General features: G+C 43.5%; 1 protein-coding gene across 1 annotated transcript; it reads right to left on the reverse strand.

Moving 5' to 3' along the window:
• Positions 1–469: 469 nt before the first annotated feature.
• On the reverse strand, positions 470–4,908 carry LOC106567353 (death domain-associated protein 6-like). The gene is made up of 3 exons (XM_014136499.2): positions 4,284–4,908; positions 1,586–2,267; positions 470–1,347 (listed from the first exon to the last, which is right to left on the reverse strand). The coding sequence occupies exons 2-3, from the start codon at positions 2,067–2,069 to the stop codon at positions 1,208–1,210; spliced, it is 624 nt and encodes a 207-aa protein (XP_013991974.1). The 5' UTR covers positions 2,070–2,267; positions 4,284–4,908; the 3' UTR covers positions 470–1,207.
• Positions 4,909–11,896: the final 6,988 nt, after the last annotated feature.

Consider the following 11,896-nt stretch of genomic DNA (forward strand, 5'->3'; position numbering starts at 1 on the left):
GTCGCCTTTCCTTACAGTTCTCTGCTGCCAATGACTGGAACGAACTGCAAAAATCTCTGAAGCTGGAGATTCCCATCTCCCTCACTAGCTTTAAGCACCAGCTGTCAGAGCAGCTCACAGATCACTGCACCTGTTCATAGCCCATCTGTATACAGCCCATCTATCTACCTCATCCCCATACTGTATTTATTTATTTATTCTGCTCCTTTTGCACCCCAGTATCTCTACTTGCACATTCATCTTTTGCACATCTACCATTCCAGTGTTTAATTGCCATATTGTAATTACTTTTGCCACCATGGCCTATTTATTGCCTTAATTCCCTTTTTTTTACCTAATTTGCACTCACTGTATATAGACTTTTTTTCTTTTTTTTTTTCTACTGTATTATTGACTGTATGTTTTGTTCATTCCATGTGTAACTCTGTGTTGTATGTGTCTAACTGCTATGCTTTATCTTGGCCAGGTCGCAGTTGCAAATGAGAACTTGTTCTCAACTAGCCTACCTGGTTAAATAAAGGTGAAATAAATAAAATAAAAAAATGTCCTCCCTTTGTTGTCACTCTCTACCAACAGTGTCACCCCTCTGTTGTCACTCTCTACCAACCTTAGAGAGTGATAACAGAGAAGTCTGGGGTGGGGTAGGTCAGTGGCCCGCTCCAGCCCTCGTCAATGTCAGGGTCATGGCTCCTGGGTTGGGGCTGGGACTCTCCCTGTGGGTCCGGAGGCTCCTGTCCTGGGTGCTGCAGTGAGGAGGGGACTGTGAGCGTGCATGCCAGCCTTTCTGAGGGGATCGAGCCATGGCTCGTGGCTTGTCAGGTGACACTCTCTACCAACCATGTCCCCCCTCTGTTGTCACTCTCTACCAACCGTGTCCCACCTCTGTTGTCACTCTCTACCAACCGTGTCCCTCCTCTATTGTCACTCTCTACCAACCGTGTCCCCTCTCTGTTGTCACTCACTACCAACCGTGTCCCCCCTCTGTTGTCACTCTCAGAGAGTTCACTAGTCTCTTCTATTTGTAGGTCGGCACTGTAACTTCTTATGGCATTGACCTCTCTCTCTTCTCCTCTGACACTATGGCCCTGATCCCAGCATGACCCAGCCCCCGCTATTACAGGACATGACATCATATCAGTGTGTGCTTGAGGCTCGCTGTCCTCCTCCTCCTCCTCTCCATCCTCCTCCACTTTCCTTTCATCCTCTGTCATGTCCAGCTGTCTGTCTCTCTCTGGGAGATGCTCCATCCGCTGCCTGTGGACCACCAGCTCTGCACCTCTTCATACTTTTGCTGCTGCTCCTCATCCTCACTCCAGATCTCCACACTGTCCTTGGCCTCCAGGACATCTAGCAGAGAAAGAGATGGGCATGGGAGAAAGAGTCAGTTCAGATTTGTCTTTATACAGTCACCTAGGTCAAATATCAAGATAAATGTAGCAGTTTCCCTTGCAATTGTCACCCCTGCTTACAGATCTTAAGGGACTTAGGCCTGAGGCTTTGATGCTTTTGGCATTTCTGAAATGTGTTATTATTTGACTAAAGAAGTGATGACAATGTTTGTAGTGTTTGTTAGTGTGTGACTCACCGAATGACAGGGTGTGTGTGTCCTCTCCAGGTGGCTCAGACTGGGACAGAGGCTCAGAGTTCTGCAGGTCACTCAGGTTATAACTCAGCTCCTCCAATGGGTCTACCTGCTCCAACCTCTGGTCCAGCCCAATCCCACCTGCCCTAGTGGAGGACAGGAACCCCTCCCTGGGTCCCTCTGGGTCCAAGGCTCCAGAGTACCAGGGCAGATCATCCTCTCCATTCTCCACTCCCTCCTCCTCTCCCTCCTCCTCCTCTTTTCCCAGACCCACATTCTGCAAGGCGTTCTCCAGTCCTATAATCCCATTCTCATCCATCTGGCTGTGGAAGTCCTCTTCTTCCTCTTCTTTCCTGTCCCCACCTTCCTCCTCATCCTCATCCCACCAGTCCACGTCTGAGTCTATGGAGGTGGAGGGAGAGGGGTGTTGAGGAGCAGGGGTCCAGAACAGAACCCCTGCCCTGGTACTGCGCCCTCTGGTCTCCATCCTCTCTCTCTGGTTCTCTCTCTCAGGTCTGACCTCTGACCTCTAGCTGGGTGTGGTGACACCCAGCATCCTGATAGGCTGCTCTGGTGCTCCTCTGAAGCCCACCTCCCACAGCCATGGCTCAGAATCTAGCCTTCTGGACCTGGCTGTAGGTCTGTCTTTCTTATCGAAAGCTTTGTCATGGGTGCACTGGATACCCTGAAACCAAAAGCAGTAATATTACAGGATTAGTGAGGGAAGCCTAACTCACTTTGCACAATTTTTGGTACAACACATTTCAAATGCAAGCACACACATATTCACAGATTGCATTACAAATGTCGCCCTTTCCCCTACATTGGGCACTACTTTTGACCAAGGACCTTAGGGAATAGGGTGCCATTTGGGATGCTCCCACAGACACGCACACACAGTTATGCTGCGTACGCACCAACATCTGGGGAAAGTCAAATGCACTATACCACTGCAACCCTACTTCTCTGAAGACAGATGTGACTTCACTACACTGAAAACGGCAGGCCATCTTTAAGGCAGTAAGGCAGTCATTCAATAATTTGATGCAGAACACAGAGCTAATGAACTGTGATTAAAGAGCAAGGAAATGAACAGTCTGTCTTCATCCTCATGCACAGCTGCTCCCTACTGTTAAGATGGAAGCATCTTAATAAACAGATAATCATGTGTCACTCCTTCAGTATGCCCAATATTTCATGTTTACGTAGAAGGGCTTTTTCTCTCTCTCTCTTTAAAGATTTTTTTTGGGGGGGGAATGTTTGCTTTATTCAGAGACAGACTATAATATGGGGAGACAGATTAGAGAGAGACAAAGGGTGGCAACAGGGATTGAACCCCGGTCTCCCTGGTCTGTGTTTAGACCCGCAGACCATGTGGCCTGCACAAAAGAAGGGCTTTCATACAGGAGAGGGGAAGAGGGATATTAATTCCTAAAGGTACTTTTAGAAGAAATAAACATCCATGTTTCAGTTTCAGTTAAACTATGCATATTATGAAATGTAATTGCTCAGTTTTGAGAGATTGCTTATAGCTATTTAGGCTAGCAATGGGAACACATCTGGGGTTCATATCAAGATAAAATGATTTTTTGATGTCATGGAGTCTTTGACTGTCACCATAGCAACAGACAACACCAAACCCTGCCTTACTGAGCTCGGAGAACAACAGGCCTCAATGCTGCACTTCTTATCTCTACCTTCAGCCAATCAGCATTCACACAGCATTGACTCATGGACAACAAAACTAAGCAGGGAGAGAAGACAAATGAGAGAAGTTTCCTCGGGTTTGAGTGGGAAGCAGCTATAGCCTCATCTGTATGAGTGACACGTACCTCCTCACCATATTGCAGTGCACTTTCATGCGCTTCAAAATACCTCACACAAGCATACACACATTCTACCTGTGAATGTGTTGTAGAAAGAAGAACGGAACAGAATAAAACAGGATAACAAATCAGTTTTGCAAGACACAAAGACCCATAAGTGTTTGAAGAATATATTGTAACAAACAATATGCCTAACAATAAGCAACATCAAAAAGTGTAGTTTTGAGATATGAATATTCAGATTTTTCATGTTGAATAAATGAATGTGAAAATGTGTATTTCAGAATCTAGACATACTCCATATTAAAGAAAACACTATAATAGGGTCTAAAAAGGGCCTAAAATGGACAATTTCATCATGATTTTCTAAACAATGGGTTGTGATACCAATGTAAAAAGCATGTTAAACATCCTTCCTCTCAATGAAGTTGCTATGTGAGATTTGCCAGAACAATCTTAGATGCCAGCAGGCTCGTATAGCCCCTCTGTCCTCATTTTATACGCAAATGTATGGAGAATCTCTCTCCATAGAGAAGAAGAGAAGAAGAGGCGGCTGGGCTGACCGCATCGAAACTGAGACAACTGGGAAAACACAAGCACTTCAGGCAGATAAACAACTTCAGGGCATTTTTCAATGCTAATTTCAGATCCGGGACATAGTTCATTAGTGAATATCAGACTTATTTTGATGTAGCCTAGATAGGATGCATACAAAATAAACAATTTAGGCTGTCATAATCTTAAGTAGGACTATAAATTGAAACCGTAAGATCATATCTTTGATACATTGATTAGGCTAGTATGCACAACTTCACTCGTCAATACAGAAATATAGCCATTCTCTTGATTGTAAAGCATAAATAATGTGGACTCACCTGTTGCTTAATCAAAACGACGTGTCCATTCAGCCCTGAGGTACTCCAAGGTTTTGTTATGTGGTCAGGCTTGGGTATTAAACCGTGCGGGGTTCACCTACAGCTCACAGACAGACAGGGCTGATCTGTTGAGAACACCCACTAGTACATTTCCACAGGAGCCCCACAGAGCCACACTGACATCTAGGCCACTCCTTGGGGTGCCAGGGGAGCTGTCTCTCTTTGAGACTGGGATGATGGGAGCTGCCAGGCTAGGCTAATTAACGCCCCTGCCAGCTAGGCTCTCCGACGACGACAGACTCCCAGCCCTCCCTCCCAAAGCTGTCAGGACAGACATCAACGGAGCCAAAAGCAACACATTTCAGTTTTGTTAGGCTGAGGACGAGCATTCTGACAATTCTATGAATCTATTTGAAACCTCAGGATATCATTCAAGCTGAGAGAGAGCCCAGTCCAATGAAGGTTAGCTAAGATGACCTGCTAAATAACTAAGCAACATAGGCTAATCTTCTTATGAGGCAAGGGGGAGAGATAAGGACGTGCAGACAGTCACAGAGCAGAGTTTGTTGGGTGCTCATGCTAGGAGAATGACAAACAGGCCTGGCAATAATGCTCAAAGTTTTAACTTAGCAAAACCAAAGTTAGGGGACCACAGTAGTTTAGGTGACTAATACCAGGTCAACTTGTTGCAAAATTCCCAAGTCTCCAAACTGCCTACCCACAAGATTTTGCTATATCAGTTAGTCAAGGTTGATCAATGTTCAGTGAGCCGAGGACAACAGTCCCACTAATGCAGTGTAATTAGGAGAAACATTACAGGGCGTCAGGCAGCCCAAGAGAGCCCATCAGACATGTCAATTGTTCATACTTGTGTAGTAACGTTGTAAAATTACTATGTAACAACAAAGTAATACATAGATACTATTAATGTACAGTATGACATTTTGACATAATAATTTAGGAATAGCTTTGCATAGCACAATGGAGTTGGGAGGTTTTATCACACACACACACACACACACACACACACACACACACACACACACACACACACACACACACACACACACACACACACACACACACACACACACACACACACACACACACACACACACAAGAGCACTACAGATTCTAAACTTACCTTGTGCTTCTTAGGTTATATCATCCAAGGCAGTCGTAGCAGGAATTCAGAGAGACAGCGAAATTGCAGCATCGGCAGACTTAAAAGTAGCAGGCCTTGGTTGCCTTGAGAACTGCATACAACAAAAAGACTCACCCCAACGTCACCAAGCGACCATGCGATGCATGGCAAAACACGACTTCGCTCAATGCCACCTGAGTAAACAAAAAGACTGAGCTATAGCTAGGTTCAGTTTCAATTCAGTCACTGACTATAGCAAGGAGTATACATCTTGATCTTAAAACATGTGCTATAATATCTACATCTATTCTGCATATGCATCTATTCTTTCTCGGGCATGAATGCACTCTCCAAGTCGCTCCAAATCCCGAAAAATCTGTATTTGAATTCCCATCACTTTCGATTTTAAATTTAAAGTAATAACTTATTAAAAGTAGATTATAGCTAATTCATGGTTAACGCAAATTAACTGGGTTGTAATACCTGATCGTGGACAATAATGTAAATTTATCAGGAAAAAGGTGAAGGAGTATTGTTGGATAATGCTTCCGTTCTCGGAGCATGGCACAGATTTTCAAAGCTTAAAGTTATCAAGGAACCAAACATTAGAGTGAAGTACCGATTGGTTCGCTAGGGGGCAGGACTTTCTGACTGATGTTTTCAAAAATAAAAATGTACAGTAAATGCATATGAAAATGTAGACATAATAATATAAGTGCTCCTCCAGTGTGACAGAGATCAAATGCTTCTCTCTATAGCCTCCCGGATAGATATAATCATTATATTATAATAATTATCAGAATTATGTATCAACACCAATGATGTGTATGGGTTAATACATATCATTCATTGATTAAGACTCAAATGATAAAGGGGGAAATAAAACTGTTTAGTATCACTTCATCAACGTGAGGGCGGAAATTTTCTTAGATTTTCAATGCCATGTATTATTGTTCCCCTAGATGGCGCCGTTAGATGAATTACAGCAGAACCTTAATGCGTCTGTTGTGTCTCTAATTCTACATATAATACATTAGCAATTATTTTCCACATTAATGAAAACACCCATTATTCCCACATATTATGTTTATTAGTAAAGTTTGACTCCAAAAGCTGTACAGTCGCGTCTAAGACTGCTGATCTAAGATCAGGACCCGTACTCATAAAGCATCTCAGAGTGGGAGTGCTGTTCTGGGATCAAGGTGTGGGCCCATATTCATAAAGCGTCTGTCTCAGAGTTGGAGAGCTGATCTAAGATCAGGACCCGTACTCATAAAGCATCTCAGAATAGGAGTGCTGATCCTGGATCAGGTCATTCATGTCCATGTAATCTTAGTTATTAAAATATAGAAATTAATCCTAAATCAGCACTAAAACTCTGAGACGTTTTATGAATATGTAATCTTGTTCATGGTGATCTAAAAGGCAAAACTGATCCTAGATTAGCACTCCTACTCTGAGACACTTGATACATACAGCCCCAAGAATATAAGAATAAAGCTGAGGCCCCAGACCGGCATCTTCCACTGGGTGTCAATGGTGCTGCTATGGTCCTCCCCAGGAAGGGCTGAGGTAGAGGATCTGAATAATGATGCAGTCTACAGCCGGTGATGGGGTGTCTGTGGCTAGTGGGAAAGGTGTGCCTGGTGCCAGTAACGTCATGCCCACACTTAAGAGGCAGAACGATGACAAACCCTTCTATGGCTGGTCGGCTGACACAACTTTGACACGACAGTTACTCAAAGAGCATGTATCTCCTCTGTAGGGATGTGTGTGTGTGCGTGTGTGCCTGTGTCAGAGAGAGTGGGGATGCCCTTTGTGTTTTTGTGAGTGAGTGTGTGTATTAAATGAGAGAGAAAGCTTCTCTGACAGAGAAAGAATGATGAGAAAGACAGAGAAAGACAGACAGACAGACAGACAGACAGACAGACAGACAGACAGACAGACAGACAGACAGACAGACAGACAGACAGACAGACAGACAGACAGACAGACAGACAGACAGACAGACAGACAGACAGACAGACAGATAGATAGATAGATAGATAGATAGATAGATAGATAGATAGATAGATAGATAGATAGATAGATAGATAGATAGATAGATAGATAGATAGATAGATAGATAGATAGATGAGAGAGATAGGTAGGGAGAGAGAGAGATAGAGTGATAGAGAGAGTAGACAGACAAGAAAACAGATACAGAGATTTAATCATAGGGTAAATGTTGCAAAATTCTTGTAACTTTCCAAAAAATCTCATATTTTCAAGACATCCTGGTTGAAGGATTTTGGATTTCTTGCTTGTTAATTCTCTGATTTCGGGAATCTTCCAATCAGGATTTCTGAAAAAAATAAAAACTGGGGATTTTGGGAAAGTCACTGGAATTTTGCAACCAAAGGTATTGATGTTCATGTCATATTTCTGTATCACTTGTTTGTGTATTGTTTGAGTATGGAACATTAGTAGCCTAGAATGTGTTTGTATGACTGTCTTTCTATTTCTATGTTATTAGCTCACTGTATTGTCATTAACTCTGCACTGCCTGAGCACAAAGGCTTAGCAAAAAAAGGCACAGACAGCCAGGCAGTTCTTGTGCAGTTATCTTTACTGTAAAATTAAACACACTTTCTGTATAAATAGCATGGCTGTGTTCAACACTTGTCATTAAACTGTACAAGAGGCAGGCAAATCAAGAACGTTGAAGGGTAGAAAACAATAACACTTAAAAACAACTTGTGCAGCTAATGGGGAGGCATACTCAGTGAGACAGAAATAAACTGTGGTGATTATCAATAGACTCCAATAGGTTGTTATCAATATAACGTCAGATGCAGAGTGTACAATTTGCCTGCTGGGGGCAAGGAGAGCCGCAGCTCCGCTAAAACCATTGACAACTGTGTGCCGTTTTCAAGGGAATGTTGAATAAATGTAAACTACTTAGCAGTAATATTATCCCCTCTTCATGAGCATGGTCAGACCTACACATTTCCCATTTTAATAGCAATAAGGCACCTCAGGGGTTTGTGGTATACCAATATACCACGACTAAGGGCTGTATACTCAGCGTTGCGTTGTGCATAAGAACAGCCCTTAGACGTGGTATATTGGCCATATACCACACCCCCTCAGTCTTTATTGCTTAAATAACTCTGATGATGGAGCTAAACGTGGAATAATGACGTGGAATAATGACGTGGAATAATGGGAACTGTGTAGGTCTAACTATGCTCTTCAAGAGGTGTTGATATTACAACCAAATAGTTATCAAATGTATTCAACAATCCCTTGAAAACAGCACGCAGTTGTCAATGGTTTAAGGGGAGCTGGGGGTCTCCTTGCCCCCCAGCAGCCAAATTGAACGCTATTGTGACGTTTTATTGATAACAATCTGTAAGTAGCACAGGTTCATGTGTTTACTACATGGCCAAAAGTATGTGGACATCCCTTAAAATTAGTGTATTCGGCTAAAATTGAGCACACAGCCATACATTGTCCATAAACAAACATTGGCAGTAGAATGGCCCGTACTGAAGAGCTCAGTGAGATTGAACGTGGAACCGCCATAGGACGCCACCTTTTCAACAAGTCAGTTCGTCAAATTTCTGCCATGCTAGAGCTGCCTGGTCAACTGTAAGTGCTGTTATTGTGATGTGGAAACATCTAGGAGCAACAACGGCTCAGCCGCGAAGTGGTAGGCCACACAAGCTCACAAACCGGGACCGCCAAGTGCTGAAGCGTGTAGCAAGTAAAAATATTCTGTCCTCAGTTGCAACACTCACTACCGAGTTCCAAACTGCCTTTGGACACAACGTCAGCACAAGAACTATTCGTCGGGAGCTTCATGAAATGAGTTTCCATGGCCAAGCAGCCGCACACAAGTCTAAGATCACCATGCGCAATGAGCTGGAGTGGTGTAAAGCTCGCTGTTCTCTGGAGTGATAAATCACACTTCACCATCTGGCAGTCTAAAGGACGAATCTGGGTTTTGCGGATGCTAGGTGAACGCTACCTGCCCGAATGTATAGTGCCAACTGTAAAGTTTGGTGGAGGAGGAATAATGGTCTGGGGCTGTTTTTCGTGGTTCGGGTTAGGCCCCTTAGTTCCAGTGAAGGGAAAACCTTAACGCTGCAGCATACAATGACATTCTAAACAATTCTGTGCTTCCAACTTTGTGACAACAGTTTGGGGAAGGCCCTTTCCTGTTTCAGCATGACAATGCCCCATGCACAAAGCAAAGTCCATAGAGAAATGGTTTGTTGAGATTGGTGTGGAAGAACTTGACTGCTATACACAGAACCCTGACCTCAACTCCATCGAACACCTTTGGGATGAATTGGAACGCTGACTGCAGGCCAGGCCTAATCGCCCAACATCAGGGCTTGACCTCACTAATGCTCTTGTGGCTGAAAGGAACCAAGTCCCCGCAGCAATGTTCCAACATCTAGTGGAAAGCCTTCCCAGAAGAGAGGAGGCTGTTATAGCAGCAGACGGGGGACCAATTTCATATTAACCCAATGATTTTGGAATGAGATGTTCATCAAGTAGGTGTCCACATACTTTTGGCCATGTAGTGAATGAGCAGAGGGGAGAGATACATCAGAATGACCAGTCTACGGTTGCATCCAAAATGACAACCTATTCCCTACACAGTGCATTCGGAAAGTATTTAGATCCCTTCCCCTTTTCTACATTTTGTTACGTTACATTCTTATTCTAAAATGGATTAAATACAGTTTTTTCCTCATCCATCTACACACAATACCCCATAATGACAAAGGGAAAACAGGTTTTAAGAAATGTGTGAAAATTTATAAAACCTAAATAACAGAAATACCTTATTTACATAAGTATTCAGACCCTTTGCTATGAGACTCGAAATTCAGCTCAGGTGCATCCGGTTTCCATTGGTCATCCTTGAGATGTTTCTACAACTTGATTGGAGTCCACCTGTGGTAAATTCAATAACATGATTTGGAAAGGCACACACCTGTCCATATAAGGTCCCACAGTGAATATCAGAGCAAAACCAAGTCATGAGATCAAAGGAATTGTCCGTAGAGCTCCGAGACAGGATTGTGTCGAGGAACAGGATCTCTGTGGAGATGGGAGAACCTTCCAGAAGGACAACCATCTCTGCAGCACTCCACCAATCAGGACTTCATGATGGAGTGGACAGATGGAAGTCACTCCTCAGTAAAATGCACATGACAGCCCGCTTGGCGTTTGCCAAAAGGCACCTAAAGGATGGACACTCAGACCATGAGAAACAAGATTCTCTGGTCTGATTGAAACCAATATTGAAGTGTCACGTCTGGAGGAAACCTGGCACCATCCCTACGGTGAGGCATGGTGTTGGCAGCATCATGCTGCATGGATGTATTTCAGCGGCAGAGACTGGGAGACTAGTCCGGATCGAGGGAAAGATGAAAGGAGCAAAGTACAGAGAGATCCTTGATGAAAACCTGCTCCAGAGCGCTCAGGACCTCAGACTTGGGCGAAGGTTCACCTTCCAACAGGACAACGACCCTAAGCACACAGCCAAGACAACGCAGGAGTGGCTTCGGGACAAGTCTCTGAATGTCTTTGTTGACCCAGTCAGAGCCAGGACTAGAACCAGATCGAACATCTCTGGAGAGACCTGAAAATAGCTTGCAGCGACGCTCCTCATCCAACCTGACAGAGCTTGAGAGGATCTGCAGAGAAGAATGGGAGAAACTCCCTAAATACAGGTGTGCCAAGCTTGTAGCATCATACCCAAGAAGACTCAAGGCTGTAATCGCTGCCAAAGGTGCTTCAACAAAGTATTGAGTAAAGGGTCTGAATACTTATATAAATGTAATATTTCCAATTTGCTAAAATGTCTAAAAACCTGTTTTTGTTTTGTCATTATGGGGAATTGTGTGTAGATTGATGAGAGGAAAAAACCATTTAATCAATTTTAGAATAAGGCTGTAGCGTAACAAAATGTGGAAAAAGTCAAGGGGTCTGAATACTTTCCGAATGCGCTGTATATAGTGCACTGATTTTGACCAGCACCTTACAGGCCCTGGTCAGAAGTAGTGCACTATATAGTGAGCAGGGTGCCATTTGGGACAGAGCCCACATCTGTGTTGTTGCCAAGTCCATGCCACAAGACAGGACACCTGCCTCTCCATCATATTACCTGATTAATCACCCTGTCATTGGATTGGACTGATTCCTTTCATCATCTCTTCCCCTCTGAATTACTCTGTAATATGGGTTAAAGAGAAAGCCAGACTGTTATTAACATCAGATCCAGGGTCAGTAATAATAAGAAATCCCAATACTGCCTGATATGACGTGGGGAGACAATTACGTTGGATGCTTGGGCATGGTTGACTATATGTCTATAATATAATCACATTTATGTGGTGTAGTTAATGTGTTACTAAGATTGTTTGGGACATTTCAAGACATGATTATGGGTGTTTGAATGAGTCCCTGT

The sequence above is a fragment of the Salmo salar genome, chromosome ssa01, assembly GCF_905237065.1.
Source record: "Salmo salar chromosome ssa01, Ssal_v3.1, whole genome shotgun sequence".
Taxonomy (NCBI): Eukaryota; Metazoa; Chordata; class Actinopteri; order Salmoniformes; family Salmonidae; genus Salmo; species Salmo salar.

Bases quoted from the DNA above. Each gene is read 5' to 3' on its own strand.
- LOC106567353 (XM_014136499.2), bottom strand. From the start codon at position 2,069: ATGGAGACCAGAGGGCGCAGTACCAGGGCAGGGGTTCTGTTCTGGACC. The intron at 1,348-1,585 runs GTGAGTCACACA...TTTCTCTGCTAG, and splicing joins CACACACACCCTGTCATTCG to ATGTCCTGGAGGCCAAGGAC.